This window comes from Anser brachyrhynchus (genome assembly GCF_964034855.1).
Source record: "Anser brachyrhynchus genome assembly, chromosome: 1".
NCBI classification, from domain to species: domain Eukaryota; kingdom Metazoa; phylum Chordata; class Aves; order Anseriformes; family Anatidae; genus Anser; species Anser brachyrhynchus.
In genome coordinates, this window is record NC_137694.1 from 99566262 (window position 1) to 99593323 (window position 27062).

At 45.8% G+C, this 27062-nt stretch overlaps 2 protein-coding genes and 1 long non-coding RNA gene across 6 annotated transcripts in view; 2 read left to right on the plus strand and 1 right to left on the minus strand.

The window, feature by feature from the left end:
- Positions 1-333: 333 nt before the first annotated feature.
- On the minus strand, positions 334-2536 carry LOC308188547. Its single transcript, XR_013945558.1, has 3 exons — positions 2397-2536; positions 2229-2316; positions 334-2025 (listed from the first exon to the last, which is right to left on the minus strand). It is a non-coding gene; the product is annotated as an uncharacterized lncRNA (long non-coding RNA).
- A 65-nt stretch (positions 2537-2601) lies between these two features.
- Positions 2602-7964, plus strand: TEX55 (testis expressed 55). 3 transcript variants are annotated; one of them, XM_080577751.1, is made up of 4 exons: positions 2602-2754; positions 3603-3902; positions 4177-4239; positions 4984-7964. In XM_080577751.1, exons 1-4 carry the CDS (start codon positions 2737-2739, stop codon positions 5095-5097), a joined length of 495 nt encoding a protein of 164 aa, XP_080433877.1. In that variant the 5' UTR covers positions 2602-2736; the 3' UTR covers positions 5098-7964. The 3 variants fall into 3 exon arrangements, with proteins under 3 accessions (XP_080433877.1, XP_080433878.1, XP_080433879.1); XM_080577752.1 differs by lacking the exon at positions 2602-2754 and adding an exon at positions 2804-3378; XM_080577753.1 differs by lacking the exon at positions 2602-2754 and adding an exon at positions 3305-3325.
- An 8513-nt stretch (positions 7965-16477) lies between these two features.
- Positions 16478-27062, plus strand: part of UPK1B (uroplakin 1B) — a 32266-nt gene continuing 21681 nt past the window's right edge. Inside the window, exons 1-8 of one of the 2 annotated variants that reach the window (XM_080583943.1) lie at positions 16479-16634; positions 21560-21647; positions 22199-22399; positions 23983-24057; positions 24811-24933; positions 25233-25412; positions 26293-26376; positions 26982-27062. The exon at positions 26982-27062 is cut by the window's right edge and continues 1215 nt beyond it. In XM_080583943.1, coding sequence (XP_080440069.1) covers positions 21579-21647; positions 22199-22399; positions 23983-24057; positions 24811-24933; positions 25233-25412; positions 26293-26376; positions 26982-27032 — 783 coding nt within the window. In that variant the 5' untranslated portion in view covers positions 16479-16634; positions 21560-21578 and the 3' untranslated portion in view covers positions 27033-27062. Of the gene's footprint in view, positions 16635-21559; positions 21648-22198; positions 22400-23982; positions 24058-24810; positions 24934-25232; positions 25413-26292; positions 26377-26981 lie in introns of both variants that reach the window. The other variant, XM_080583942.1, reaches the window with a different exon arrangement.

Sequence of the window (27062 nt, forward strand, 5' to 3'; positions counted from 1 at the left end):
TTGACTGTAATTTATTAACCCAAAAGGGGCCGCATTGTTAACCAACATTATTTATAGTGAACAGCTCAACCATCTCTACTGAACAACTGTGATACTGCAGGGACAAATGCAATGAGTTACTACACAGATAGGACAAAACCAGCAGCAGATCTTTGTTACAGCTGTTAGAAAAAGTGTCCCCAGGAGACAGACACTGAATCTCTAATGGCTATCTTATTTCTCTGACAATTTATTTAAGTTTTAACTTAACAGCAGGAATGATAGCCACAGTTACGCAGTGACTCCCAATAAAAGAGCGTATTGCTGATCTGCAGCTGGTGTTTTCTTATTTATTTGAAAGTCTTTAAGTTCCAGACTTAGCATATGGTGCCATATAAATAATGATATAATAATACGGTTTTGCTTTCCATGTGCCGGGTTAGAAAAAAGCTGTATGATTTATGTTACATGAGCATTGTATTTAAGGCTTTATTTTACTCAGAATTTTAATGTATTTAAAATGAATCTTCTGTTTTTTTGTAATCTCTTCTTTTGAAATAATAAGCAGAGCAGTGATGTTTATTTAATGGAGTCATTCATCTTACTTTCCTGTACAAAATCCTAGCTTTCCACCCCCAGCAGCCAGTTCCCTGCAGTAGACAGTGGGGTTGGAAATGGAAAGATATGCTGTTTACCAATGAGGCACAGATGAAAGGAAGACATGGGGCTTGAGATTTGCCCACAGCAGGACTCTATTTGAAGACAGCAGGCAGCTGAGAACTGCTCAGTCCTGTCCAGTAAAGGATGGAGAGGAGAAACCCATGGGAGAAGTTCTGCAGGGAGTCATGCTGTGGAGAAAACAAGACTGTGATGCTCAGCACACAACTGAAAGCAGGTGCCTACTTCAGCTCAAACTGCAATTGCAGTTACTACAGCAAACACTGCCCCCCTGAAGTATGACAGGGATATAACATTTTACAGCTTTCCTTTCAGACCCTCAATAAACTAGTTCTGTGAGCATTACAGCACATATCTAGCTGCAGGGCAGGGAAGATCACCTAACTCATGCCTCAACTGTTTCTGGGTTTCTGGACTTTTCTTTCTTGGACCAGTTGGCAAGAAGACCTTGTCTAGAAAAAATTCTTCACAGATACAAGGTTTGCAAACACACACACATCACTGCAGAAAACTACCAACCAAACAAACTGATTATTTCTCAGGGGTGCACACGACAAACTTGTGAATATCCTGTCTAGATACTTAAGCCTGCTCCATGGGCCCACATTTCCTGGATGAAAAATATCAGGGTCCAGAAATCAAAGACTGACAATCCCTAACACCAGGCAGTATACAGTGTTTTCTCCCATCATGTGAAGACAACCAACTGCCTAAGACCCATCAACAATTTTATCCATCACCTTTCAAGATCTTCCTAAGCCAACACACACACACACACAAAAAAAAAAAAAAAAAAAAAAAAAAGAATCCATACTCAAAAACTTGGCAGTCCAATGTTGTCCAGTACTATAGCAGTCACGTGGGCAACTGGGAAAGGCAAGACAGGCTCAAAGGAGTTGAGCAATGACCTGGCATCCTCTGAGAGCAGGCAGCTGCGTTCCAGTGCAAGAGGATCTGAGCAGTCAGCATGCCAGCAGACATGGACAATGGTGTTATGAACCTAGTATGGGAGCAGTGGGGAAAGTGTTTCTTGTAAAAGGTCAACAGCTTAACCTGAAAAATACACACAAAGTGAGCTGCTCTGAATCTAAGTGACATCTGTTAGTTTAGCACAGTTTTTGAAGTCCTGTGTTCCCCTTTCACTCTCCCCGCCTCAATGCCCATGGCAGTTTCAGCCACTCATGTTTCAATCCCAGCTCTTGTCACACTGGAGCATGAACCAGAGTATTTCAGAAGCTGGTTACTGTGGTAACCCAGCACTGCTTTTATCTTTTTTTTCCTCTCATCTCCTCTTTGGGGGAAACTGGCAATCTGTTTATTTGCTTTTTTTTCTGAGGTAGTTCATCACACAGCACACTGTCAGGATTTCTGTAAAACCAAGAGGAGAAAGTACCTCTCACTTGAATGCACACACACATTTCACTCACCGCTCTACTACCCTACCTCTTGCATCCCTGCTTCTTATAACAAGATATTTGCCATATCCTTCTACATTTGACCCTCTTTGTAGAGCATGTCTCTGCCATGGTCTGCCCTTCCCTTCCAGACCTTCTCACTACAGTGATACTTACTAGTAGGGCCAGCAAGAAAAAATAGCTATCATGTGCTTTGCTGCTTCCTCTGCCAGAGCTTGGTAAAGTAGAGAGGCACCGTCAGGGCCTGTTTTGTCAAAATAGAAAAGTTAATGGCACTGAATTTGTAGTGAATACACAAAGCTCACAGTGAAACCAAAAGCCCACCTGCTCCGTGGCAGGCAGAGTGACATGCAACCCTTCGCCATGTCCCCTCTCTCAGCCAAGAGATGCCTGCTTCCACAGTGCACCAGGACTAGGACCAGGACCAGGGCCAGGGCCAGGGCCAGAGCCAGGATCAGGATCAGGATCAGGATCAGGATCAGGATCAGGACCAGGACCAGGACCAGGACCAGGACCAGGGCCACCCCACCTCCCTCAGCTCTTCCGCCCGAGCCTAAGATGGCCGTGCAGCATCGCCTAGAGACCAGGGGGTGGGACCCAGCGGCCTCGCTTCCCTGGCAACCTCCCCAGCGACTTTCGCATTCTCTCCCATTCTCTCCCCGCCATGGAGGGCCGGCAGCCGGTGAGCACGGGCAGTGGCAGCAGAAAGGCCCCGGGACCGGACACCCCCCATCCCCAGATCCTCATCCCGATCATCCCGTGGCCCCTGCCATCCTCCCGACCCCCGTCTGTCCCCTCTGGAGGGGACAGATGCCTCTGGAGGGGCATCTCCCCCACGTGCGGGGCAGAGCAGCCCTTTCCATCGGGGTGTTCGTGCTGTCGGTGTGATTTCATGGTGCCTGAGCTCGGTCACGGGGCTGTGAAGGGGGATGTGGGGCACGGGCAGGGTGCGGTGCCCAGGCAGCTGCTGGGAGGTGGGTGAAGCCCTCGCAGGTTTTGGCTGTTTGCCACTGGGGAGAAAGAGCAGCGCTGTGCCAAGGAGGATGAACCTCGCTGTGCCAAGCCTCACCCTTAGGCAAGAGGGCATGGGTACACAGCACATGGGCAGGGTGCTGGTAACAGGGCTCACCAGCTGTGCCAGACAGGGAACGTAATGAGCTGCTCTGGGACACAACCAGGGACTTCCACGCAGGAGACAGGGACACAGACAAAACCACCTGAAACATACATCTAGAGTCCCCCAAGGAAAACCAGTCAGTATGCAAGGACCAGGCATGGGAACTTCCCCAACGTCCTCACAGATGAGGTCTGAAGGTTTGGGTCTGAGCTTAAATGGTGTTCCTGGGCTCAAGGACAGGGACGGTGGGGGAGACCCATCACAGAAATTTAAGCCTACTGTTGCTTTCAGAGCCCTAACATTTGCTCTAAGAGGGGCTGCAGCATATTTTCAGAAGGATGAAGTAATTTGATGTATCTGGTCTGCAGGGCTACATATTTAAAACATTCATTGTTCTTTGTCAAATATTTTAGCAAGATGCCAGTGACCATTCAGAAAATGAAGTGAAGAAATCCAGCATACCATCAGTTGCTGAACCATCAGAGGACCAGAGACCTATAGTTGAATTCCCACCATCACTGAATGACTTCCCAGCAGTTGAGACATTCTTGCCTGAACCCTCACAGTCTGGGGGTAAAACATCTCAGGCTGGGCCATCAGCACCTGTAGTCAAACCAACATGTGAAATATCAGAGCCGCCAATGGTGTATGAAGACCCCTATGAAGTCTCTGTTAACTACATGGAGAAACATAATATTCTGCAGATATTTCAGGTGATATTTCTCTTTCCCTTCTCTGTCGAAAGACTTGCTTGTGAAGCTGGGCTTAAAATTAGCTTGGATCAAATTGTCCCTTCCTCTGGATCCCTCCTGGTCCTGAGCTTTCTTCAGTGTACACTTAAAAGCAGTAGAAAGGGACACTTGATCATCCTCAGGGATTGAAAGAGATGGTTGCTTTTTAAAATGCAGCTAGTGTTGGAGAAGAAAGTGCAGCCACATGTCTTCCCAAGGATCAATACTTCTTTCCTTCTGTCTGTCTCTGTCTTAGGAGATCACAGAAAAACTGGTGTATGAGAAGCCTGATGACCCTTTGCAGTTCATGTTGCTGCAGGTATGGTGTCTTGTAGTTGCTCAGCAGGGACTGCCTGTTAGATCCACAACAGAAAGCCAGCTTTGCTGAGCATGCTGGAAACATGGTGAACTCATGACTCTTTCTCTCACTTTGTGCCTGCTCAGATGGGAAGAGGGGGAGGACAGGGCAGGAGCAGAATGCCCGTGGTGCAAGTGCTCACATGTGCTCTTAAGGGAGAGGGAAGAGAGGTACAGGAGGGTGGGTGTGTGAAAGAGCATGATGTGAGGGAGAGAATGGGGTGGATGTGCCCCAAAGAACCATTATCTGACAGGTAAGGGAAGCCTGGGGAGAAAGTTGGGGCTGATTTGTGTCCCTGTGACCTGTCTGTAGCTCCCTCTGTTCCATACTAGGAGCAAACACTTTTCCTGCCAGGTACCCATATTCAAGTGAGCTGCCTCTGCTGATCCTGGATGATTTTAAAACAGAAAATTCAGTCTGTTGAGAGAATGATATACTGGGAGTGCATTAGAAGTTAGAGTTAGAAGCATTGGGAGCTCTTTGGAAAAAGGAGTAGCTCAGAGGAAAATGAGCAGAAAGGGAGAGGGTTCTTTCCCTCCCTGCCATCTAGTCAGTAAGGGGAAGCAACATTTTTGTGATTTGCTGCTGGGTTCATCCTGTATGGGATATGTGCAGAACCTGCAGAGGGGTGGTAAGATTGATTCTGGGCACTGTTGGCAGGGAAATAGGTTCCCAAATGACTCTTTTCCTTTTCCTTTTGCCCAGGTGCAGTCTATGATAAATGCCCGGCAGGCAGAAATGGAGGGAATATTGGATGAGAGCAAAGATAGAGAGGAGTTTCTGGAACAAGTCCTGTGCACTCCTTTTGGCCCCTACTGACCTTGCTGTTGTGATGTTGCACATGGCCTTCGCAGCATCCTGCTTTCGCAACCGGTGGAAGTAACTTTGGAAATGTCTGCTGGTATCTCTGTTTCTTGATTTTTCATGTGCTTGCGCTTCCCCTTTAATATAAATCCTGCAATCTAGTGTCTTTATGGACACACAAACTCAAATCTGAAAGAGTGCATGAACCTGCATGCACATATGGCACATTTTGAAAAGGCTGCTCTCCTGGTCTATGTATGGTCTATACAAATCCACGACTCCCACATGTAGGCCACCACTAGATTTGACTTTTCTGTGCAGGGAAACCTCACAGCACAGACGATACAAGTGCAAAAGCAAGTAGAATTAAAAAGTAGCCCTGGACAACCCACAGTCCTCAATGTTTCATGCTGCATTGGTGGCTTACTGTCTCAAACTATGCAGTATCACCAATGTCCATCTAACACTTTGAAGTTCACACTGGGAGAGGCTCAGCCAGTGGTGCCCCAAAGCTCCTCTGCTGCCCCAAAGCTCCTCTGACACAAGGAGCCATCTCTTTGTTGCTTCCACACATTGTCAGCAGCTGTCTCACTCTTAACTATCCCTGCTGGGTTCAGATCACTCTGCTTTTTGGTGTTGCCCTGCCTGTGTCATTGCAAGTACAGTGTGTGTTTTGATTAAAAGAACAGTAAAGCAACAGTTGCCTACACGCTCTGTGGCTTCAGAAGGCACTGTCACTCGGGAATGTGAGAGGTGAATAAAACTAAACAAATCAAAGACATGCACTGGTAGCACAGGAAATTCAGAGTTAAGATACACTTTGCAAACATGTCATTTGAACTGCTTTTAATTCTCAAAACACTTGCAATGCTCATTTTCATACTTTCCAAGTGTCTGTTTTCACCCTCCAAAGGACGTTTGTATTTCTTGTCTCTTGTCTGAAGATTATTGAAAATGTGCAATAGACCATACTGTTATTTTGGCATCATTTCATGTGTATGTGTAGTAGGTGCCAGAAAGATTTTTGTCACTACAGACTTTTCTCTTTTTTAGGCAAGTGCTCTAATTTCATGATGGATAGTAGCAAGTTCCCAAATGTCTGTCTCTGGCTATGAAGAGAGCACCACAGAAACTTATCTTCCATCTATTTATTTGCAGCTAAAAGTCTGATGATTAGGTTGTGTGATACTCCACAGCAGACCCTGGGCCCAAAAAGTTTGGGAATAACAGAGGCAAGTATTTGGCATACAAATTCTGCATCTGTGAAGAGATGCCTTTCTATCTAAGATTCAAAAAAGATGAGTTAACTCCTGTGTTTCCAGGTTAAAGGCAGGAAGCACCTCTGTCATTCACAGAGCACACAGATTTTCAAGGTACTATGATCCCAAAGATAGCTAAAGATTAGATAGCTCTTCATGGGTTTTCTAAGAGTTATGATGTGGTCTTAGGTGTCTAGGTCCCACTGAAGCACTGAAGTGCTTTTGAAAGACCTGCTTATTTTCAGCAACTAGATGAATTGGATTGCTTTTCAGGTTTATGTATTTTTGATCAAGAATTTGTAAGGGAAGTGCTAAAACACCTCTGTGAAACAGGAAATGAGTGGAAGATAATCAACATCACATGAAGATACTGGCTGAGGCTTTCTGATCTTTGTGCTCGCTTGTCAGCACATTTTCCGAGAGACAGAGGGGTTGGCATGTCTTTGAATTTTATTGTAGAACAGAATTAAGGTACTTTTGGGTACAGCCATAGCTGTGAATTTCCTAGGTTTCTATCATTTGTATTTTGTTATTCTGTTTTACTTATGAAAAACTTGTGAGTTGTGACGTTATCAGGCCATAGGTGTGTGCCCTCAACTTCATGTCAGCATCAAGAGTGTTATGCAAGGAAAGTTCCTTAATTTCTCTTTCAGACAAATTGAAAAGAGCTGGAAAGTATTCCTCCTATAGGTGCTGGGAGTTTTGCAAGAAAGGCCCTACGCAGTGTTCTTCAGCGATCTCAGGGCCAAAATTTTCCTTTTGTGTGTTGAAGACAAGGAGAAAAGTTAGATTTAAAATGGAAACATTTATTACAGCATTAATTCCAGAGTGACTGTCCCTTTTCCATAAATTCTTTCCCAGACCTTTGGATCCTTGTTTCTTCCTCATAAGTGGACATTTATCACCATGGCATTAAACTGTCATTAAATTTCTTGCCTTGGGTGCTTCGAAGGAATTAACAGTTCATTGTGTGTAACCGAAACTATTCCATATAAGTCCTTGTGGCATGCTAGTCACTGTATATTTGAATGCCCTCCAGTAGTGTGCTAAGCAACGTGACTAACATCTGCTGTTTGTTTTCTCTTCTGCACAAGGGAGAATGAACTGACGTACATTCTTTTAAAAAGGGTGTTTTGTGTTGTGTTGGTTTTTTTTTTTGCCCACACCTGCGCATTGCTTTGTGTTTCCAATGGATAAGGGTAAGTCACAGAGTGGAAGGTGGGGAGGCTGGAAATAGTTTGTAGTTCCCAAGGGTGCTTACTCTGTAGTTCAAGACGGACAGTGAGCAAGCACAGTATTTTCACGGATGAGGATTGTTGTTGATCCATGAACCGATGCAGAAGCATGACATCCAGTTTGGCTTACGAATAGCATGGTCTTGTGGTGCACAGAGCATTTCTGTTGTGAATCTTAGATGCCATGGGGCCAATCAGAAAGAGATTGTACTCACCTTGAGATAGGTGTCATGGATCAAAAGGCCGGATTCTTTTTCTGCCATCTCTGTATGGAACTTAAAAGAACTGAGGTGCCCAGGCAATACTAAAGTTGCCAGTGTAGTGCCTCTAAGCAATTAAAAAAAATAAAAAAGTCTTGTAATTGCTGATTAAAGGTCTTTTGAAAAGTTCACCCTGTCTCTGCTCTGCTTCTTAGGTGGAGAGCTTAAGAAGGATAGCTCTTCAATGGTCTGCCACTTATAGCATGAGACATTTCATTGTGACTCACTGGGTATGAATCACGGCTACATAACACCAATTTTAAGCTAGTTTAATGTCACTGATTTTGAAGTTTCACAATTGTGTGAAACTTGAAGTAGGCAGCAGCAAATATTCAGAGAACTGCATGTCTGAAATGGAAAAAATTAACCTCTAGGTAAACTCTAATAAAGAGCTTAGCTTAGAAGAGAACTCAGTCTGAAGACTGGGGACTATGGGAGTGCTTAGGAAGGGAATATACCAGGGCAAACTGATCATACCCTGTCTGACATGCCTTCAGGTTGTATTCAAGGGAAAGTTTCTCCTGACCATTCTTATAGCCAGAAGAAATGCAGAAGAAAAAGAAGAAACATGCTGTTAAGGTCAGGCTTCAATATCTGTGGCTGAATTACCTTTTGGGCACTACCGTCATGGACAACATTGATGTAGCAATATCATCAAAAGTTCTTGGCCATACTTCAACATATCACAAATGAAAAGGGAAACTGACTTGTTGAAGTGATGTTGTCTGATGAACAGCCACCTACCATCCTCTCCTGGGGAAAGGTGATGGGCTGGAATGTCACTGCAGAACAGCAGAAGTTGGGCAAGGCAATCTCAGATTTCTGTACTCATAATTCAAGATCAGAAGCTTACTGCAGACACTGCAGTGCTAGGTCTGTTTTAGAAATGCCTGGTGTGAACGAATGGAATGGATCTTTTTTCCCTCAAGGATGTCATACCAATTCCCTATGCAGCTCCTTTCCCTGGTGGGAAGAGCTCACCCTTTTTTACCACAGAACTAGCTGCCTTCCAGCTTTCAGAAGGCCACCTCCATGTCATATTCATCCAGGAGTCTGGGGTGAGCTTTCTGTCAGTGCAGAAGATGGGAGAAACTTCTGGAGTCATTTCATTAACTGCAGGGAAGTAATACTAGGGAAGAAACTAGAACTATAAGATGGAACCACTTGCTTTTTGTGTGTTGTTACCTACTTTGAGACCAAAATTAACCTCTTGTTCATTGCCAGCCATTAAAGTGGCAAGAGATGGAGGAACATGGGGCTACACTGAGCCAGTATTATGAAGGTGGACAGGTACCTAGTACAGTTTGCAGGTGTGAAAATGTAGGTAATGTAGCTAAGGGAGTACTACACCCAGCTTACCCTGGCTATGAAAACGTCACTAAAAACTGACAAGCCTTTAAGGGAAATGTCTTATTTGGAATCACCTGGTCCAATATTTAAAAATTCTTCTTATGAGCTAGGAGCTAGGCTCCATATGAGGTTTAGGGAGTTGTGAGAACAGGAGGTGACCTCTGTCCTTCCTCCTTCCCTTCACTCAGTGTATCTCCTGCTATAAAACAGGAAGTAGAGGTGAATAAACACATAGAATAGCACAGTTGCTTGCTAATGGGAAAAACATGTGCTATATGAGCCATTGAAGAAAAACTGTTCCCACCTTAAAAAGCTATTGGTGTTTGGACATATGAGTAGACATCAGGAAGGAGGTTACATTAAAATGCAGGCAAGTGGGTGGTCAAAGAGCCATAGACTTTTAAAACTGACTTAAACTTGCATAAACATCATAAAACACACAACAGGAGTCACTCTGAAGAGCAGAGAGATGCCTGCTCTGTCCAGCTATTATTTAAGTATCCCCTTGGGTCTAGTATAACATCCTGCCTCTTTGCAAGGAGATCCAGGGAAGGGAAGTGTCACAAGTTTGCTGAAACACCAGAGTATTGAAAGCAGTGGGAACTCTGTCTGGCAGAGAACCCGTTTTTTGGCCCTGGGACACCATGCACCAACTCTGCTTATTGTTTGAACCTGTGGTAACGTAACTGAGCTCTTTTGAGAGGCTCTTTGACTGTGGCATGATGCCATGATGATGATGATCTGTGTTTGACAAGGTGGATGGAAGTGCGTATGGGAGAAGCTCAGCCTGTTCTCTAGAGCAACGGCTACCCACCTTTTTCCCCATTAGATGTCTGAATGTTTCCAAATGAGAAGCAAAGCTTAAGAGCTTAAGAAACGTTAAGAGCTGGGAGGAGTCCAACACAGTTTAAGAGCTTAAGAAAGGGAGGGTCCACCACAACTATAAACAGAATTCATTTTCTTGTTAGGTTTCAGAGCCCTCTTAGAAGCTGTTCATAAACCTCCCCGGCTTTTCAGAAATCGTGCATTGAAAACTGTAGCTTTAGTAGCTTTCAAAGCATCTTGTATAAAAGAGAGTGAAATTTAACCTTTCCTGTATATGTCCATGAGAGGGCAGCACAGACCGGCAGAGCCTTCGCTAAAGACTTTTAAGAGACAAGATGGCTTTATTCAGTTGCTCACTAGCTCACCGTGATTTATGTCTAGCAGTGCAGCAGCTACAAGTAGAGGAGAAAAAGTCCGTGTAAAAGGACTTGATGGTCCGAAGTACAGCTCCAACCTTTGCCCACCTGAAACTAAAATTCAGTTCGTGATTAGCTAGAAACCTCACGTGCACAACAGGATCTGTGACTCGCAGACTTCTCAGGGAAGTTTCCAGTTAGTTACTGAAGCATTAAAAGAGAGGAAGTGCTTTGGACAGTACCTACAGTTCTGTCAAAGCAATCAGTTGGTGTGAGATGCCAACCACTCCCTTGCCAAAGTAGAAGCTGTCAACCCAGGAACCCTATAAACTCACCCAAGGCATGCATGCTGTTTATTTCCAACCCAGCTCTCCTAAGCACTGCACCAGCCAACACCCCTCTGCTATTACTCCATGTTCCTACTGCTGAGACTCTTGCAATGCAACTTTATCTCGACTGTCCTCCCTCTTCATTTTGGGTGCTCCAACCCTCTGCCGAGGTGGGTTGTGGAGATGCTGAGATAAATCAGACAAGGGCTTGAAGTACTTGGCTTACAGCAAGCATGTTGCAAACTGGATAGTGACAGGGAACTGTATGTAGATGGCAGTGCTCCACTGCCAGCCCACTGCAGCCTCCCAGATCAGAAGCAGCTAATGCAGTGGAGGTGAACAGGCTGGATATGGGAGGAACGAGGTATCCCCAATCACCTTTCAATAACGAGATGGAACAACTCATGTGAATAAATTTCTTTGTCCCCTTCCAAACAAGCAGTAAAAGTCTCCAAATAAAAGCTCTACTTTCTACCATATTGCAGCTCCTGACTGACACAGCGAATTTTGGAGGAGAGATTTTTAATCACCAGCAACAGCAGAGCAGCCACTGGGTCCAGACAGAACAGCTTGTTCCCGGTCTGTTAGATGAAATACAAGTGAAATACCAGAACCAAAGGACTACCACAGTGCCAAGGCCATTCAGGACCCGAGGCCACATGCTAGCAGATATATCAACACTGGCATCTGCATTCTTTCAGAGGCAGTAATCCAGAAAGCCCTCAAATTCCCAACCAAGAGCGATATGGAGGCACTTTCCAGCAGACCTTCCCAGGACATTGCCAGCCTTTTAAAGGAGCTATCTAAAACACAAGCAGAAAAATTCTGTGTTCTCAAAAGTCTTTTCTCCTGGCATACATTTTGCAGGGTCCCAGTCAATCCTTTTCTAGGTACACCGAGAATTCTAGCCTCCTGTGAGCCTTCCCTATGGCTAGGCTCCTGTTCGGAGTGAGTTAGCCTGCCCTAGAGTGTTCTCTCCCTTGGCCAGGTGCCCTGTGAGCATATTCTGGTCATCACAGGGAAGACTCCCCACTAAAACACCCTTAAACTCTTCCTGAGACTGACATAGGAGAATGCTTGGAGGCAGAAGTAATAGCTTTTATCAGATCAACTAGTAGAGCTGCAAACAGCATGCAAGAAGGGCACACAAATCCTTCGTCAGGTCTGCAGTAAAACAGCAATCCTCAAAGTGAAGTGCAAGTCAAAAACATTTGCTTTGAGGAGAGCTTCATATCCACGAGGATAGGCCACTGGAGGGAAAAGGTAGGCAGTATATGGAGAGGAGAGAGATTACTAATAATGAAGAAAATGATAAAGTAATGGTCCCCTACAGGAAGGAGGTGGACTTCAATTTATTGGAACACAAGATCAGTAAGGAAAGGGGAGATCACACATTATAAAACCACCCTCCTTGTAACATGCTCAACATTTCCATCTAGCAGACTTAGGAGCATTGGTTCCTTTGTGGATGTGTTTTTGTGCTGCCCTTCAGCATATGGACTGAGAGGTTAGAGATGATGTAGCTGTATGATGAGAAGTGCTCCCTGCCATTAAATAGGTGCTTGTAAGTCCCCAGGACAGCAGTTGCTTGCTGTATACTTTCCACGGCTTTCCACTTTGGGCAGATCTACCCAGAACTCATTCTTTTCCTCTTTTTAAAGCCACCAGGAGGGTCCGTAACATCTTCTGATGATTTATATGTGCTTCACAGCCACTCTGCTGCTGAGGACCACAGCCCAGCCCAGTTAATCCCTCACGACAGGAGGAGAGCAGAGGTAATAACCACCGCTGTTTCCCCATGCCCTCCACTGCCTGAAAGACCCAGCCAAGACAGCCAGGCCCACCAGAGGAAGCTGAAGATGAGATTCAAGAGAAAGCCACATTCCATTTATGTGGCCCATCATGCCCCTTCCCTGGAGGTCTTCAAGGCCAGGCTAGATGGGGCTTTGGGCAACCTGATCTAGTGGGTGACATCCCTGCCCATGGCAGTGGGGTTGGAACTAGATAATCTTTAAGGTCCCTTCCAACCCAAATGATTCTATGATTTACTTACCCTTTTACACCATCATGGGTGTTGGCTAGGGAATGCCACTCTTGCAGGGCTTGGCACCCCTTCCACACCAGTAGAAACTCCAGCTGGTGGGATGGGCCCGGGGTAGGTTTTGACCTCAGGACTCCCCCAGGCTCCTCTGTGCTTGTTTTATCTTCTGATCTCTGTGTATACCAAAAAGTGATCTCTAAGTTCCTGAAAGACCTAGGTGGGATGAGCAGATCTAAGGTGTAGATATTTTGGTCTGGGTTTTTCTTTGCAGAAATTAGCCTCAGATCTGTGATGAGGCTCTCCTACTAGTTTCCTTCATAGTCTGCAGAATAAAAGAGGCTTCCTTAGGGGATATTCAGAGCCCAAATCTATCTCAAGGTACTCAGGAAAGCACTCTGAGGATCTTCTTTGCCAACAGTAATAGCAACTAACAGAGACTACCTTTTATAAACATTCAGTGTTTGTCTAAGCTTTTGGGCCAAGACCACTGAGGAATGGAGCCACAGCAGCTGACTAGGTTGTTAGCAGTAGAATACTGGAATTTTATCTGTTATCACCTATATCCAGATGAGCAAATTGCAATATAAGCTCTAGTCCAAAACTCCCTGGGGAAGCAGTTCCCAGCCTGAACCTAGTTCTTTACCAGACAGAGCAGCTTCCTCCAACCTGTTTGTCCTTTCCGATTGCTCACTTATCAGAAGGACAAGAAACGATCTGTTTTGAAAGGCTGAAAGTACAGATTTTCATGCAATCACATAATTTTAATAGCTTATATTCCATGTAAACACTGAAAATTGCAAGTCTTAAAACCAAAATACAGCCATGCATCATAAAAAAAAATGAGCTCATGAATAAAACTCTATCATACAAAATCAGAAGAATAAAGTGTAACCCCATCTTTTCATGAAATATTAAGAAACCCCAGTCGTTGAGAGCGTGCTTTATACCTCTCTTCTTAGGAATGAGGAGTGCAGTGCCATATTCATGGGTGGATTGTGCACTGCCAAATGCAGAATACCAGAACTACCAGCATCACAAAGATGCCTGTATCTGGTTTTTCTGTAGCACTCTCCACCAAGGTATCTGAGGCTTTAGAAAGAAGTTACTTTCCACATTCCGCATCACACTAAATATATACATACAGTTCTGCTTTTCACTCTCTCTATTTCCAGGCCTAGATGGAGGGGCTAGCCCATCAACCCAGTGGTTTATCCGAGCCCACTATAATTAGCCCACGGTTGTTGCTAATGGTATGCCATTTGTCTCCCCGCACTCAACACTGTTTGGTAAACATTTTCCGGGACAGAGCTGCTCTCCCCTCATCTCCCTAGGTGGTGTTCACTTATTTATTCCCCTCACCCTCTCTCGAGATGTATCAGAAGTGTCAGAAGAAGGGCAAAACCTCGCGAAAGTTGGAAGCAGCTGCAGCACAAGCCACGGCCCGGCCGGCAGAGGAGCGGAGGCAGGAGGCCAGCTGCAGACCCCAGGGGCATGGTGGACATCTGCCCCTCGCCCCCCATGTGGAGGCAGCAGTAGGCAGCCATCAGGAATTCCCTGCTCCTCCAGGGAGGGCCTGGCACTTGGCCACGGCACGTGGAGGGCTTGGGCGGCCAGAGCCAGCCTCAGCCCCCCGCCTGGCAGGGGAAGGAAGGTTGAACTTCAGAGGGGGAAGCAGCTGTTCACAGCCCTCCCGGGAATGCAGGAGCAAAGCTGGGTGGCAGGGGCTGGGGACGGGGCTGCCGGAGCGGCACCTTCGGAAGGAGGTCACCAAGGCGGTGGCTCAGCTCACGGGCAGCACCTTCTGCAGCATGTTGTGGCAGGGATGCTCAGCCTTGCTCCAAGGATGCTATGCACGGTGGAGGGACATTCATCAGGAAGGTCCCCCTCCCAAGGACGAACAGAGGGTGCCTGTCAGATTGAACCTGTGCATGGGCATGGTTGACAGTGCAGCCACACTGCAAGGGATGTAAGATTTCCTGAGCTCTCTTTGGGTTTTTTCCTTAACTGTGAGACCCAATATTTGCATGCAACATTGCAAATGCAGTTAGGAGCCCCCTCACTTGTGGATAGGAGTGGTTTCTTCATGATGCTGGCATGAGGCAGGCATAGAAATGACTCCTGCCAGTTTGGCCACAATCTTCTTTTCCTTTCTGTGTGCTCTCTTCCTACCCAGCTACCCCCCCTCACACTCTTTCAGTCTTAAATCATTATTTCCATGCTATAAAGAAAAGACATTCAAAGGGTGCAGGAAGGTGAAAGGGTGTTCTTAGAGGTTGGGAGCAAGGTCAGTCCATTAGAATTGCCTACAGCATCTATTCAGCATTTATCAGCAGCTTTTTTCTTTCTTCAGGCATTCTCCATCTCCCTCCCATGCCCTGTTTTGAAAAACTAAGGCATATTTAATGGCAGGCACATTCTCACATTGCCCAGCCTCCCATAGAGCTCACGGTCATAGTGATAATTCTCCCAAGGGATTTCATTTTCGTCCTCCAACTGTCTCATCAAATGAAACCCCAAATTGCAGTGTCTTCACACTCAGTCCAGCACTCTGCTTTTAATCTACAGGCAGCAGAGGTGTGCACATATGTGGGTCTATGTGTGTATATGTGTCTGTAGAAACCACATGCACTTGTATTTTTTCTACATGTCCCTATACACTTGTGCACATGACTTTTTGGGAGGGGTACATGCATTTGTGAGCCTGTAGCGTCTGCAAATGCAACAGTTTTCAAAAATGTATGTATCTGTCTATACGGACCTGTTGGCTTGTTCTCATCTGGACTATGCAAACATAGATGCAGATCTACAGGGAAGGCTGAAGCAGCTGTGGACAGCTCACTGAGGGTGCCCATGGTGGCACCTGGGCTCACATTGAGTGGTTTGTCAGCCACGCCACCCTTTCTTGCTCAGGCCAGGTCTCATGTATTCTTTTGATATTTGTTTTTGACTTGTGAAGGATGCTAAAAATGTGAAGCTCCCATCACCCATCCCAAGCTCACGGTTCAGTAGGTTGGGGTTTGCACCCAGAGATGAAGGACACCAAGCACAAGCAGCTGTGCTTTTGCCAAAGATTTGATCAAGTCTCCGGTAATAGGAATGATGATTTTCAGCAGATTTGGGCTGGAACGTGTGAGGAAGGTGACAGAAGTGCCTTTCCTGATGTGTTCCTCATCTTCAGCCCCTCCTAGTTCATCACAGGTCAATCATTATATATATGTGTTCTCAATCTTACTCACTCTTCATACAACTGAATGAGTTAAAAATCCTTGGGGCACAAGGCAATGCAATGGTCTCCCCACTTTCCTCATTGTCCATAGTGTCTTGCACAGTAGCCAACACCTACATTTTTGTTTCTAAAAACACCCTGGGCTAAAGAAAATCAAAATGGCTCCAACCCAAACCACTGTATTTTTCAAGTCTTCCCCATGCAACACAATTCAATGAAAACATTGATACTCATTTACTCTCTTTTCTAGTCAGCGCATTCTTCTTATACCACATTCAAACAACTGTCTGGCAATCCTAATATTTATATTTACTTCCTTCAAATTTGCCTATACTCTTTAAAGTTCAAGTATCTCACACGAGTGAGGCATTCATCCACCCTTTTGAGAGTACAATGCTAGAAATTCTTTAAGCTTTCTGTTTTCGGCACAACGACATTCCGATACAATCTGAGAATCGGAGAGACACCCTCTGGCCCCACACGAGCCAGGGAACAGGTTTGGCTAGAAAAAAAAGTTTTCCTCATGTGATGGGCACCCTACCAATCACACACCGCTCTTTTCAAGCAACCTGGGCTCTTTAAAGACCAGGTGAGGCAGGAGAAAGGGGGCTTTTCTTTGGCTGGACAGGTGTGTGTGGTTTTCTGCTGGGAAGCATCACCAGGAGAGAGGGGTGAGTACCTGGTTTTGGTCACCATCTTCTTCTTCATGAGGCAAATCAACGAGAAGCATCTGGTACAAGAAAACAGGCTTTTATGTTAAATGATTTTCATTTCAGACCCTGGGCTGTGTTTAGTATGTGGGAGGTTGGTACCTGGATGAGGTTAACTGCGGATGATTATTAAGCATTTCTTTTTTTCTTCTACCTCAGGCTGCATCTTCTATATGGCTGTTTTAATTTGTTTCATATTTTTTTCTCCTAAAGACTAGGGAGGAGGAAATGGGAAAATTAGATCTGTTGCCAACATGTTTGAATGTCAAAAAAAAAAATTATCACAGAGAAAGACAAATCCAGTAATTCCCCCTCACTTGTGAAAATAGAAAAGTATATATATATATATTAAAAAAAAAAACCAACAACCTCTTGTTTTGGCTCTGCTGAACTAATGAGGGAGAGAGGAAAAAACTACCTCCCAGCTCTATTTCCGAGGTAATTATGCCTGATGATGATTTACCAGCCGCTTCACTGTTCACATAGGCTTCATTTCATAGCGATCTCTCTTGAATGGAAACTTAATTAGTCTATGACCCCTGCTTGATGCTGAGCTTTGTTTTTGCTTTATATTTCTCCCCTGGTAGCATAAAATAACTGGCTGGCTCTTCATTTTCTCGGAGTGGCTGGATCCTGGCGAGCAAGCTGCTCTCTGTCAGGGGTGGCTGCCTTTCACTGGCAGGTGGAGTGACGGGAGAGGTTCGGTGGGGCAGGAGGATCGTGTGGGTGTGTGCTGGAAATCTTCGCCTCAAAATAAATAAATGATGAATCGACACTTGTAAATCATCCGCCTTTGCAGCAGCAGGGTCCAAAAGATTCATCAATAAAATATTTAATTGCCTCCTCTTAAAGGCAGTATAACTCTGCAGATTTCCCAAATGCTTTGAAACTGCCTTTGTTTTTTAAGTCCCTTGGAGGCTTATAAAAAGAAAAAAATCAGAAAATAATAATAACAACAGCAATCATGGTAATTAATATTTATGAAGTTGGTTTACTCAAGCCTTGCTGCACGGGACACCCTAGTGGGTTGGGCAGGTCTGTGCCTTGCCTGGGGCATCCTACAGCACCTGCACTGCTCCCCTGATGGCTCCTCCTCGCCAACTTCCCTCCCTTGGCACCCCACCACGGACGTTTTACTCATGCTTGTAGAGACAGGCCTGGGAAAGCCAGAGGGGTAGGAGGAGGTGGCTGGATGGGGTGAAGAGCAGGGCAGGGCCCCCGGGCAAGGATGAGGTTTCAGCGGCTGAAAGGCTGGGTTTGTTTAGTTGTGCTCAAGTGCTTCCAGGCCTTTCGGCTGAGGCAACTGGAGGCTGCAGAATCCATGGGAAACAGTACAAACGCACCCCTTGTCTCTGCCTCCTTGCACAAGGGGAGAAGAATGCCACGTAGAGTGCAGGCATGATGAAACCCAGGGAGGTAACAGGGGGTGAGGTGAAGTCCTGCGGGGCCCATTCATAGTGCTCAGGCACTGTCCCCACTCTTCTTCCCACCCTCCAGAGGTGCTGCTTTGTGCCAGCCCCTGCACTCCAGGCCAGGAGGGAGGTGGGGGTGTTATGCCCGTGATGGTGGCCAATGGTTTGAGCACCCCCAGCTGCTGCCTGTGGTGTGAGGGGCTGGAGGTCATCTTGTCCAACCTCCCTGCAGGCTGCCCAGGACGACGTCCAGGTGGTTTTTAAATATCTCCAAGGAGGGAAACTCCATAATTCTGTTTGCAAGGAGGACCTAGGGCTTCACAAGGGCTGGAGCTCTTTGTGGAAGCAAATGATGCTCACAGGAGAGGTTCTGGACATTCTTTTGGCTACGGTGCTGTGACTCCAACATGAGAACTGGCACAGAACACGTGGCAATGAGAACAGGACCCTCTTCTACAAGAGGCAATGCCAAACCGATTCTTACCCGTGGGCTTTTTTGGCTAAAGATGGAGTAGAAATAGAGTAAAGCAGGGGACATTCATCTGTAAGTCTACTGAAATCCTGTCTCAGTCTGTAAAAATAGGGTATAGAGGTTTCAAAAAGTCAGTCAGAGCAATGTGTGTTAATTGATGCATAAGAGGCTGAGTCCTCCCTGTATCAAGGCACTGCTGCCAGCAGTACTTCATTTGAAAGTCTGCATGGGATTAGTCACCTAAAACACAAGGGCAGATGCCTGACTTTTCAGACAGGAGCTTGGAGAGGATAAGGGCGAAGCTGCAGTCTGTGTTGTGGCCAGGTGTAGGAAGGGGAAGAAGGAGGTGCTGCAGGAGGGCTGTGGGTTTTTGTGGTGCAGAGGGAGCAACAGAAACCTTTCCAGAGCTCCATGGAGCATGAAGCAAAGCCTATGGTAGTGATAATTGAAAATGTTGAAGTGTCACAGCTAACTTACAAGGTCCCCAGGATGTGCTAAGGAACACCGGGTCCATGCAAGCTCACAGCTGAAATCCCAGGACCTTGCCCCCTTCTTGTGTCACAGGTTGAGTTTTTGGATATGTTTTGGATAACAGTTGCAGCTGAAGCTCCTGTCTCCTCAGGGTTTTCCCTGGAGCCCCAGGAAAGTGTGTTTGGGTTGTAAAACTTTCTTTAGCCAGCCCACACAGAAGGCTTCCCTTGTTCTGAAATGATTTGTGTCCGCAGGCATGAGCTGGGGGCGCATGTCCCTCTGGGAGGTGGGAGGAGGACTGCCTGTCGGTGTCACTCCCAGGGGATGGTGGCGAGTCATGCCTGTGTGCAGCCTGCCTCGGGCAAGGCAGCACAGGTTTGTCTCATGCCTCAGTCATGCACCTGACCCCAGTGCTGTTCTCTTGCTTAATGCCGCTTACTTCTGAGGGACAAGGAACAGGCCGGGTGGGAAGTCACAAATCTCCTGCAGCTTCTTTTAGGTGACCAACCCCATACAGGGTTTGAAATGAAGTCCTAAGATTCTGGAAAGCCTTAAGTTGCCTAGAAGTCTGGCAATTTATAATTGATATCTGTGTGGTGGTGATCATTCCCAGCTTTCCTTCCAGCTGCAGCATTCTAGGAGATGGGTTTACACCAGGAGAAAAGGTCCCCTTTCTGAGGCTGGTGTGCCTGCAGTAATACCTGGCCAAAGTGAGGCAAGAGAAAGCCAGGTCCTGCCTACAAGAAGAAATCTGGGTTGTAGGGAGGCAAGCATGTGGGCTGGGTGGAGAGTTGAAGTGCAAGAGTCTTCAAACAGGTGGGTAGTTAACAAAAATGAAGTAGCTGAGCTGTGCCCTTGGGTAGCCAAGAGCAAGCCAGGTCTAGTTTTCTTCAGTTTGAGTGCTGTTGTTATGCTACAGGGGTGTCTGCAGGAGAGAAGGGGAGGATAAAGACATTTCTGTAGTATTAAGGAAAGGGTTGTGACTTTGTTAACCACACTTAGCGTGATCTGTCGTGCTAGACACATGGCACACTCAGCCCAGCTCTCCGCATGGCAGCTGGAGCAGACCTGCTTTTTCACGTGGTAGTCAGAGTTCATGCACCTGCATTCAAGCAGGGAAGATTTCCTTGCTTTTTGGACTGTGCCCTGACTTGTGATGTCTTTTAGCCGGCAATAACTAAAGGCTTTTCTAAAATCCCTGCAAGGATTAAGGCAGTGGTTTCTACAGCTTTCAGATATTTGGAGAACCAGTCTGTCTCAGGTTTGTCAGGGTCTGCAGTATTGTACTGCATACCACATGTGGCCAAACACTGCCCAGACCTCCAAGGCAGTTGATGTGACTCCTGGACATGCTGGCTGACCAACAAATTTGCAAGTTTGGCAGCTTCAGGTTGATCTCATAAACCTGTACAGAGCTCTGCAGCTTCAGATGTGTTGTGCCAGCCTCTGACCACCTGGCTGGTAATAAGAATGACTTCTTACCTGGGAAACAATGGCTACTCATGCTATCTTGGGGAAATACTTGGGGAATTCTTGGGGAATCCCAAAAGTTTTCTGAAGAATCACAGAGTTAGTAACCCCAGGAACAAAGGGCAGGAGTGCTGGTACTCCAGCAGGGGAGGAGTTCAAGCTGCTTTTTCCTTTGCCAGCTCAAGTTGGGCCCACTTCAGCCTTTCGTTCGTGGTGTCTGTTTTCCTAACCACCCAATAAATGCAGCTGTCTCGGGGTTGGGGTTATTCTTCCTCCCCCTCGCCATGCACACATGCACTCTGTCCCTTTGAAACAAGGACTCCACCAGCACTGGAATTTGGGCTTGTTTCTCCAGGAGGCCTCACACCTCTGACTAGTGCCTTTATGCTGCTCTCTCTGGAGGGGGGTGAATCCGAGGCGGGGCGCCTGGGCCCAGCCTGCAGGATGTAGCGCTCTCAGGAATTTGGTGGGAATGCTGCTTGGCCCGGCTCCCGTGAGCCAGCTGCAGCCTGAGCAGCTCCATCCCTCGCACCTGACCGGGGACGGGGGCCCCAGCTTTGGCTCCTGGCATGGGTGTGAGAGGGAACTACCCTTAGCAAGGTGCTGCCAAGCCCTGCAGCGCCAGCATGTGTGTGATAGAGCTGCAGTTACCAGCATGGTCCTGGTGCTGGTGCTGGCTGAGAGGAAATGGCCAAAAGCATGGATGGCATGCCCTAGGATAAAGCTGGGTCCTTTGAAGGAGGAGCAACGTGAGAGCTCTGAACTCATCCCTTATCCATCCTGGTGGGTGCTGTTGTGTCTGTGAAAACCTATCCAAAAACCGAGCTGAAGCCACTGGCTGTGCACAGAGTTACCCCAATCTTGTATAGCTCAACTGTCAGGGAGAGTACGAGTTACCCACTTCACACCTAGGGAAGTTTTTCCTCTGGAGTGGAGGTACAGAAAGGTTGGCAGGTTCTGTCTACCCTTTTCCACAGGGTAACTTCAATTTCTGAATGAATCTATTGTGCCTGCCTAATTGATTACTGTTTTTCTTTTGATTTTCTTTTTTTTTTTCTCAGGTTGCATGAAGAGCTAAAGATGGCAAAAACTGAAAATGGCGTACGCATCTTTCAGGGTCTATTAATCCTGGGGAATGTGGTCATTGGGGTAAGTGAACTGGGACAGGGGTGGGTGGCTGGTGGCTTCCTTCCAGTATGACACTTCTTGAAACAGCATTTCCCAGCCATGAAATCCCTCTTCCCATGTGAAGTCCGCCTGTAAGCAGAGCAGTAGAGTGTGAGAGGAGAGGTAAAGGAGAGCTGCTAAGGTTGGTCAGTAGGGTGGGGAGGGGACAACAAGGAACAGCAGAGGCTGATCTGCAAGACCAACAGGACTTCTAGAGGAACAGCCCTTGCTGCTGACCAACATCTTTTCAGCCAGCTCCTTCCATTATAGTGAAGGCAAAAGTTGTGTTAATTCTTTCTTAACGTACTCAAGATCTTGGCCTAACATTTCAGGTCTAAGCTGGGTGAGTTCAACTTGCAATCCTTGTGTTAAGGCACAGTAAAAGAGGTTGTAGAGTTGGACAGAGGAGGAATTGAGGAGCTCCTGTTGGGCAGGAGGGTGAAAGAAACAAATGTAGTCTGCTTCTTTTTGTGTCTTTGTTATTTCTTTGGGGAAACTTGATTTAATGGATTTCCCCAACTTGTACTTCTCAGATGTGTGGTATTGCCCTGACAGCAGAGTGCATCTACTTTGTGTCCGATCCCCATGGTCTCTACCCTCTGCTGGAAGCCACAGAAAATGATGACATCTATGCTGCTGCCTGGATTGGCATCTTCGTTGGCTTTGCACTCCTTGCTCTGTCTATCCTTGGCATCATAGCAGTCATTAAATCCAACAGGACTTTGCTGCTGGTGGTAAGTGTAGCAAAGTTTTCCCACTGATTCCTGACAAACTGAGAAAAAAAATGCTGGTTTAGTTTCCCTGCTCACCTTGATAATCACCCACTGAGCAAAGACAGCTCTTATTAGTGAAGAGGAGCCAAAGTTTCTTCTCCACCATGGCTGTGTTCTCCCACAAGGTGATACCTGTGAGGACACACACATGACAAACTCCCAAGCCAGGATGAGGGAATTAATAGTGAGAGCCACAATGGAGGCTTAAACTCACGGGCTTGACCCTGACCTTGCCCTGAAGCCATGCAGAAACACTTGTGCAATCACATGCAGCTGAGATGTGGTTTAGATTCTTGTTTCTCCCCACCCCCTACTGCCTTTCAGCTGTCATGTACCATTCAGTTTAGGAGCTGATAAGTAATGACTGCTTTACAAGGCATTAGTATGTGTTAGTATACCAAATATGGGTGCAACTGACAACATTATACATCAGCAAGCAAGCAGAAATTACAGGGATGAGGACAGAGAGCTTTGGATAAGCCAAAGACCATGTTAAGAGGTGAACAAAACTCTATATAATTTCTTACTTAGTCCTTCAGGTTGACAGTGGTGAACTTAATTGGTGTTTGCATTAAGGAAGGGTAGAGCTGAAAACTATGCAAACAGCTCTGTCTTGAATTAATGTAGGATGGCAGGGTGTCCATTTTAAACAAGAGACACTTAGAGATCTGAGCTCTTGCACCAGAGAATTCGCTAAAAAAACAGCTGATGGAAGAGAATTTCTGAATTTTAGTGTCTTGGCTGAAACCCAAGGCAGTGGTATAAGAGAAAGCAGAGAATACAGGGGGCAGAAGCTGGGGTAAAAAAAAAAAAAAAACAATGCCCTGAATATGAGGAAAAATAAATAAACTTAAAAAATAAAAAATAAAAAAGTGAGAGGAGAAATAGACACATGAAAACTGCAAAAGGAATATGGAAAAGGCTAAAAGGAGTTGTGCTAAGAAAGGAAGAGAAGCAGGTGAGAGGTTCTCTTGAGGATCAGTTTTCATGAAAGATCTTTGCTTACAGAGTAAGAGTGCTGAGGAAATCTGATGATGCTGGGGAAATCCTGAGATCAGGAGGATCTGATCAACCCATTAAATTGCACCTTCTTTTTCCATAAAGTACGAGGTCTCCTGCTAGAATTGAATAGCTTCTTGCTGAAAAGCTTTTAGCTTGCAAGTGGAAGTGAAAGGAGGAGACGTGGCACAAAAATAATTTGCCAATGAAATACAGCGATGAAAAAGGCTAATGTTATTCTAGGGCATATCAGGCAAAGTATTTTCCATAAAGACAGGGTGGCATTAATGCCATTCAATGAGGTTCTGATGAAATTACATCTGTGAGATGGAGTACAATTCTCATCGTTTGCCTTCAGGAAAGCAGGCTGCAAACTGAAACAAGTACAGAGAAGGGCTACATGAATGGTTAGAGGAAAAGACTGGGGAGACTAAGATAGTCTGTCTTCTTCTGGCTTGAACAGAAGTTGGGGCTTAATCTTGAAAAATACAGAACTGGAAGAAACTGCTTAACTAAGCCAATTCTACTCTCCCTCTCTCCCACAGTATATTATTCTGATGCTGATCACTTTTGCATTTGAAATGGCTTCTTGCATCACAGCAGCAACTCACCGAGACTTTGTGAGTATTGCTTTCCTCATATGTTCATGCAACCACATCAGAAAATGTTGCAGTTCTACAGCATGCTGCCTCCTGTTCAGTAGAGTAACTGGCCTGTGTGGTGGTACACTGTAAGCTCAAAGGACTACTGCTGAGATACAGTAAGACCCCACAAGGGAAACCTTCAGCCTCATTATTCTAATAAAGGAAATATCTTTGTTGTTTTTAACATAGTTCTGTTATTTTTGATATTTTAAAATGTTTATAACCTTGCATCTAAGGAAATAATAGCGTGGGTTAGCTGAATCATCAATACAATGTTTAGTCTTTCAGCTACAGGCTGATTAATCTATCACACATGCAGAAGACACATCTTCTGCATTGCCACAGGCAGTGTCACTAGTGAGGGAAAGATTACGTGGGTAACTGCAGATATTGGTGGGGGGAAATGACCTGTGACATTTCAGCTCCAAGCAGCTTATCAAGTGTAACCTATAGCTTCTGCACATCTCCTGTGATCTGACATCTGGAGGGACCTGCTCAAGAGTCACGCTCAAGATCTATGTTTTTGTTGCTCCTGCTCCTTCAATCTGGCTTGTTACCCTCCTCTGTGTAAAACTGGGGGGGGGAAATCTTCATTCCTCTTCTCTATCAGGACACTGACATAAGCAAACAAACCCACCCCAAATAACCCCATATTTGCTTTGCATGGCCACTTAATTACATAGTTCCTTCATTCTTTTCTTTTTTTTCCTTTTTTTTTTTTTTCTGCAGCTCACACCAAATCTCTTCCTGAAGCAGATGCTAGAGAGGTATCAGAAGCCAGACGCGGGCAATAACAATGACAAATGGATGAGTGAAGGGGTCACAAAGACATGGGATAAACTCATGCTTCAGGTAATAATAACCCTGAAAATGCTCATTAATGACTAAATGCCCTGCAGCTCTGGAATTTCAAGTCCTCCTTGGGGCCACTCACTAATAAAGAGGATGGTATCTGCCTTGAACCTTAAATGAAGTCCTGCCACACTCCCTATTTCACTCGTTTATCAGATGGCAAACTGTCAAAGGCAGGAACTTCAAGAATCTTTCCCATAAATTCATGGTTAATGACTAACTAGCCATGTGCACGGTCTGGTCTTGTGCAGGGCCGTGATCTCGTCTGTTGAAGACCGTTCCCTTCTCTCTCCCTACAGAATCAGTGCTGTGGAGTGCAAGGGCCCTCCGACTGGCAGGAGTACACATCTGCCTTCCGCATGACGTACAGTGATGCTGACTTCCCTTGGCCACACAATTGCTGCGTCTTGGATTCTCGAGGGTCTCCCATCAACCTTGATGGCTGCAAACTTGGAGTCCCTGGGTTCTATAAGAGCAATGTAAGGTTTTCTCTGCTTTTCCAATTAACTTGTGTTGGTCAAAGGTGCCTTGATAGAAGGGAAGGAAACAAGGAATAGCCTTCCTCCTCTACTGTATGCTACAGGTGTTGAAAAGTTTTCTGGAGGAGAAGCAATGCCTGTAGGGTCCTCGTCATGTTGAACACAGAACAGATTGTGATAAAGGCATTTCTGATAAAACATTATTTAGAAAACTCTTCCAGTGCCAACTATGGCATCTTCTACATGCAGGTGGACAGCAGCTAAACCAAGCTTAACCCAAAGATACAACATGAGTGAGCAAGTCAGCAGTTCTCCTCTTCAAGGCAGTTGCCACAACCAATGGAGAACAGATGTCAGGGGAGGATGAAGAGGCTGTCTTCTGGCATGGTGCCCCAGGAAATGAATAGTAGGGCATCTCTGAAAAGTGGAAGTTGTTTCCTGTGGGGAGATCCAGTTACTGAACACATCACTTGCTGAGCTTTTCAGTAGACCAGCTTTTCCTATTCAGACAAATTGTTGGGTCATGAGCTAACAGACATTTCTAGAGCGTGTTCAAGTTTCCAAATTTGCCTACACCTTCTTGATTATGGAGGCCATCTCTTTGTTGGCTGTTTGATTACATATGTTTATTTGGCATGTGGATGGCACAGAGAATTGTTCTTGAAGTGTTTAAGATGGATCTACTTTGTATTTGGAGCTAGAAACAGATAGGCAGTCTGCAAGTTGTCAATAAGCAGTTCAGTTCTGGTTTGTCTTCTTGAGTTACCCAAATTAAAATAGGAGAGGAGCATGCCACTTGACTCTCTTAGAGGCGGATGACCTTGTAACTTAGCAGCAAAAGCTCAAAGCTGGTGTTGATTCAGGCATGGTTGTCTTACAGGGTTGTTATGCTGCTATTTCTGGGCCAATGAACAGACAAGCCTGGGGTGTTGCCTGGTTTGGTTTTGCCATCCTCTGCTGGACTGTGAGTACTTAATATTTGCTTTTATTTCCGCTTCTCTTTCCTTGCTATCCCACACCCAGTTGGGTGGAGGTAGATGACGGCTGACACATTTTTAAAAAAATCTGTAGATGATGGTTATTTATTTGTCACCAATCTGCTTGTAGCCAGTTCCACTAATACGGCTACATTCAGAAGTTCCCCTCCATCCTGGCTCCCACACTCGAAGAGCTAAACGGCCTGCCAGCCTGCTGTGGCTTGCTGCCACCTCAGTAATACAGCACAGCAAACACAAAATGCAGATACTTGTTTTTTAAGGGTATTGGATCGTCTGAACTGCAATCATGACAGATAATCCAGTATCTGTTTTGAAGACTTTGCATGAGTGTTTAAGGTGCTCTGGGTTCATCAGCTTCCTGACAGGCAATCCCCAGTGAGCTGAGTGATGCAGTCAAATAGTTACATCTGCACATATCTTCTTTCTTTCTTTAAGCTTCTTGTGCCTGAATGGACCTTGCTTATCAAAGTCCATTGTTGCTCTCTTCTGTCAGTAGGACTACATGGGACTTGGGGGAGAGGTGTGGAGAAAGAAAGGGGAGTAGAGAGACTTAGTAGTCTTGTCTTTTCAGTTCTTTGTCCTCCTCGGTACCATGTTCTACTGGAGCAGAATCGAATACTGAAGGCCTGGTGTCCTCAGCGTTGTCCTGAAG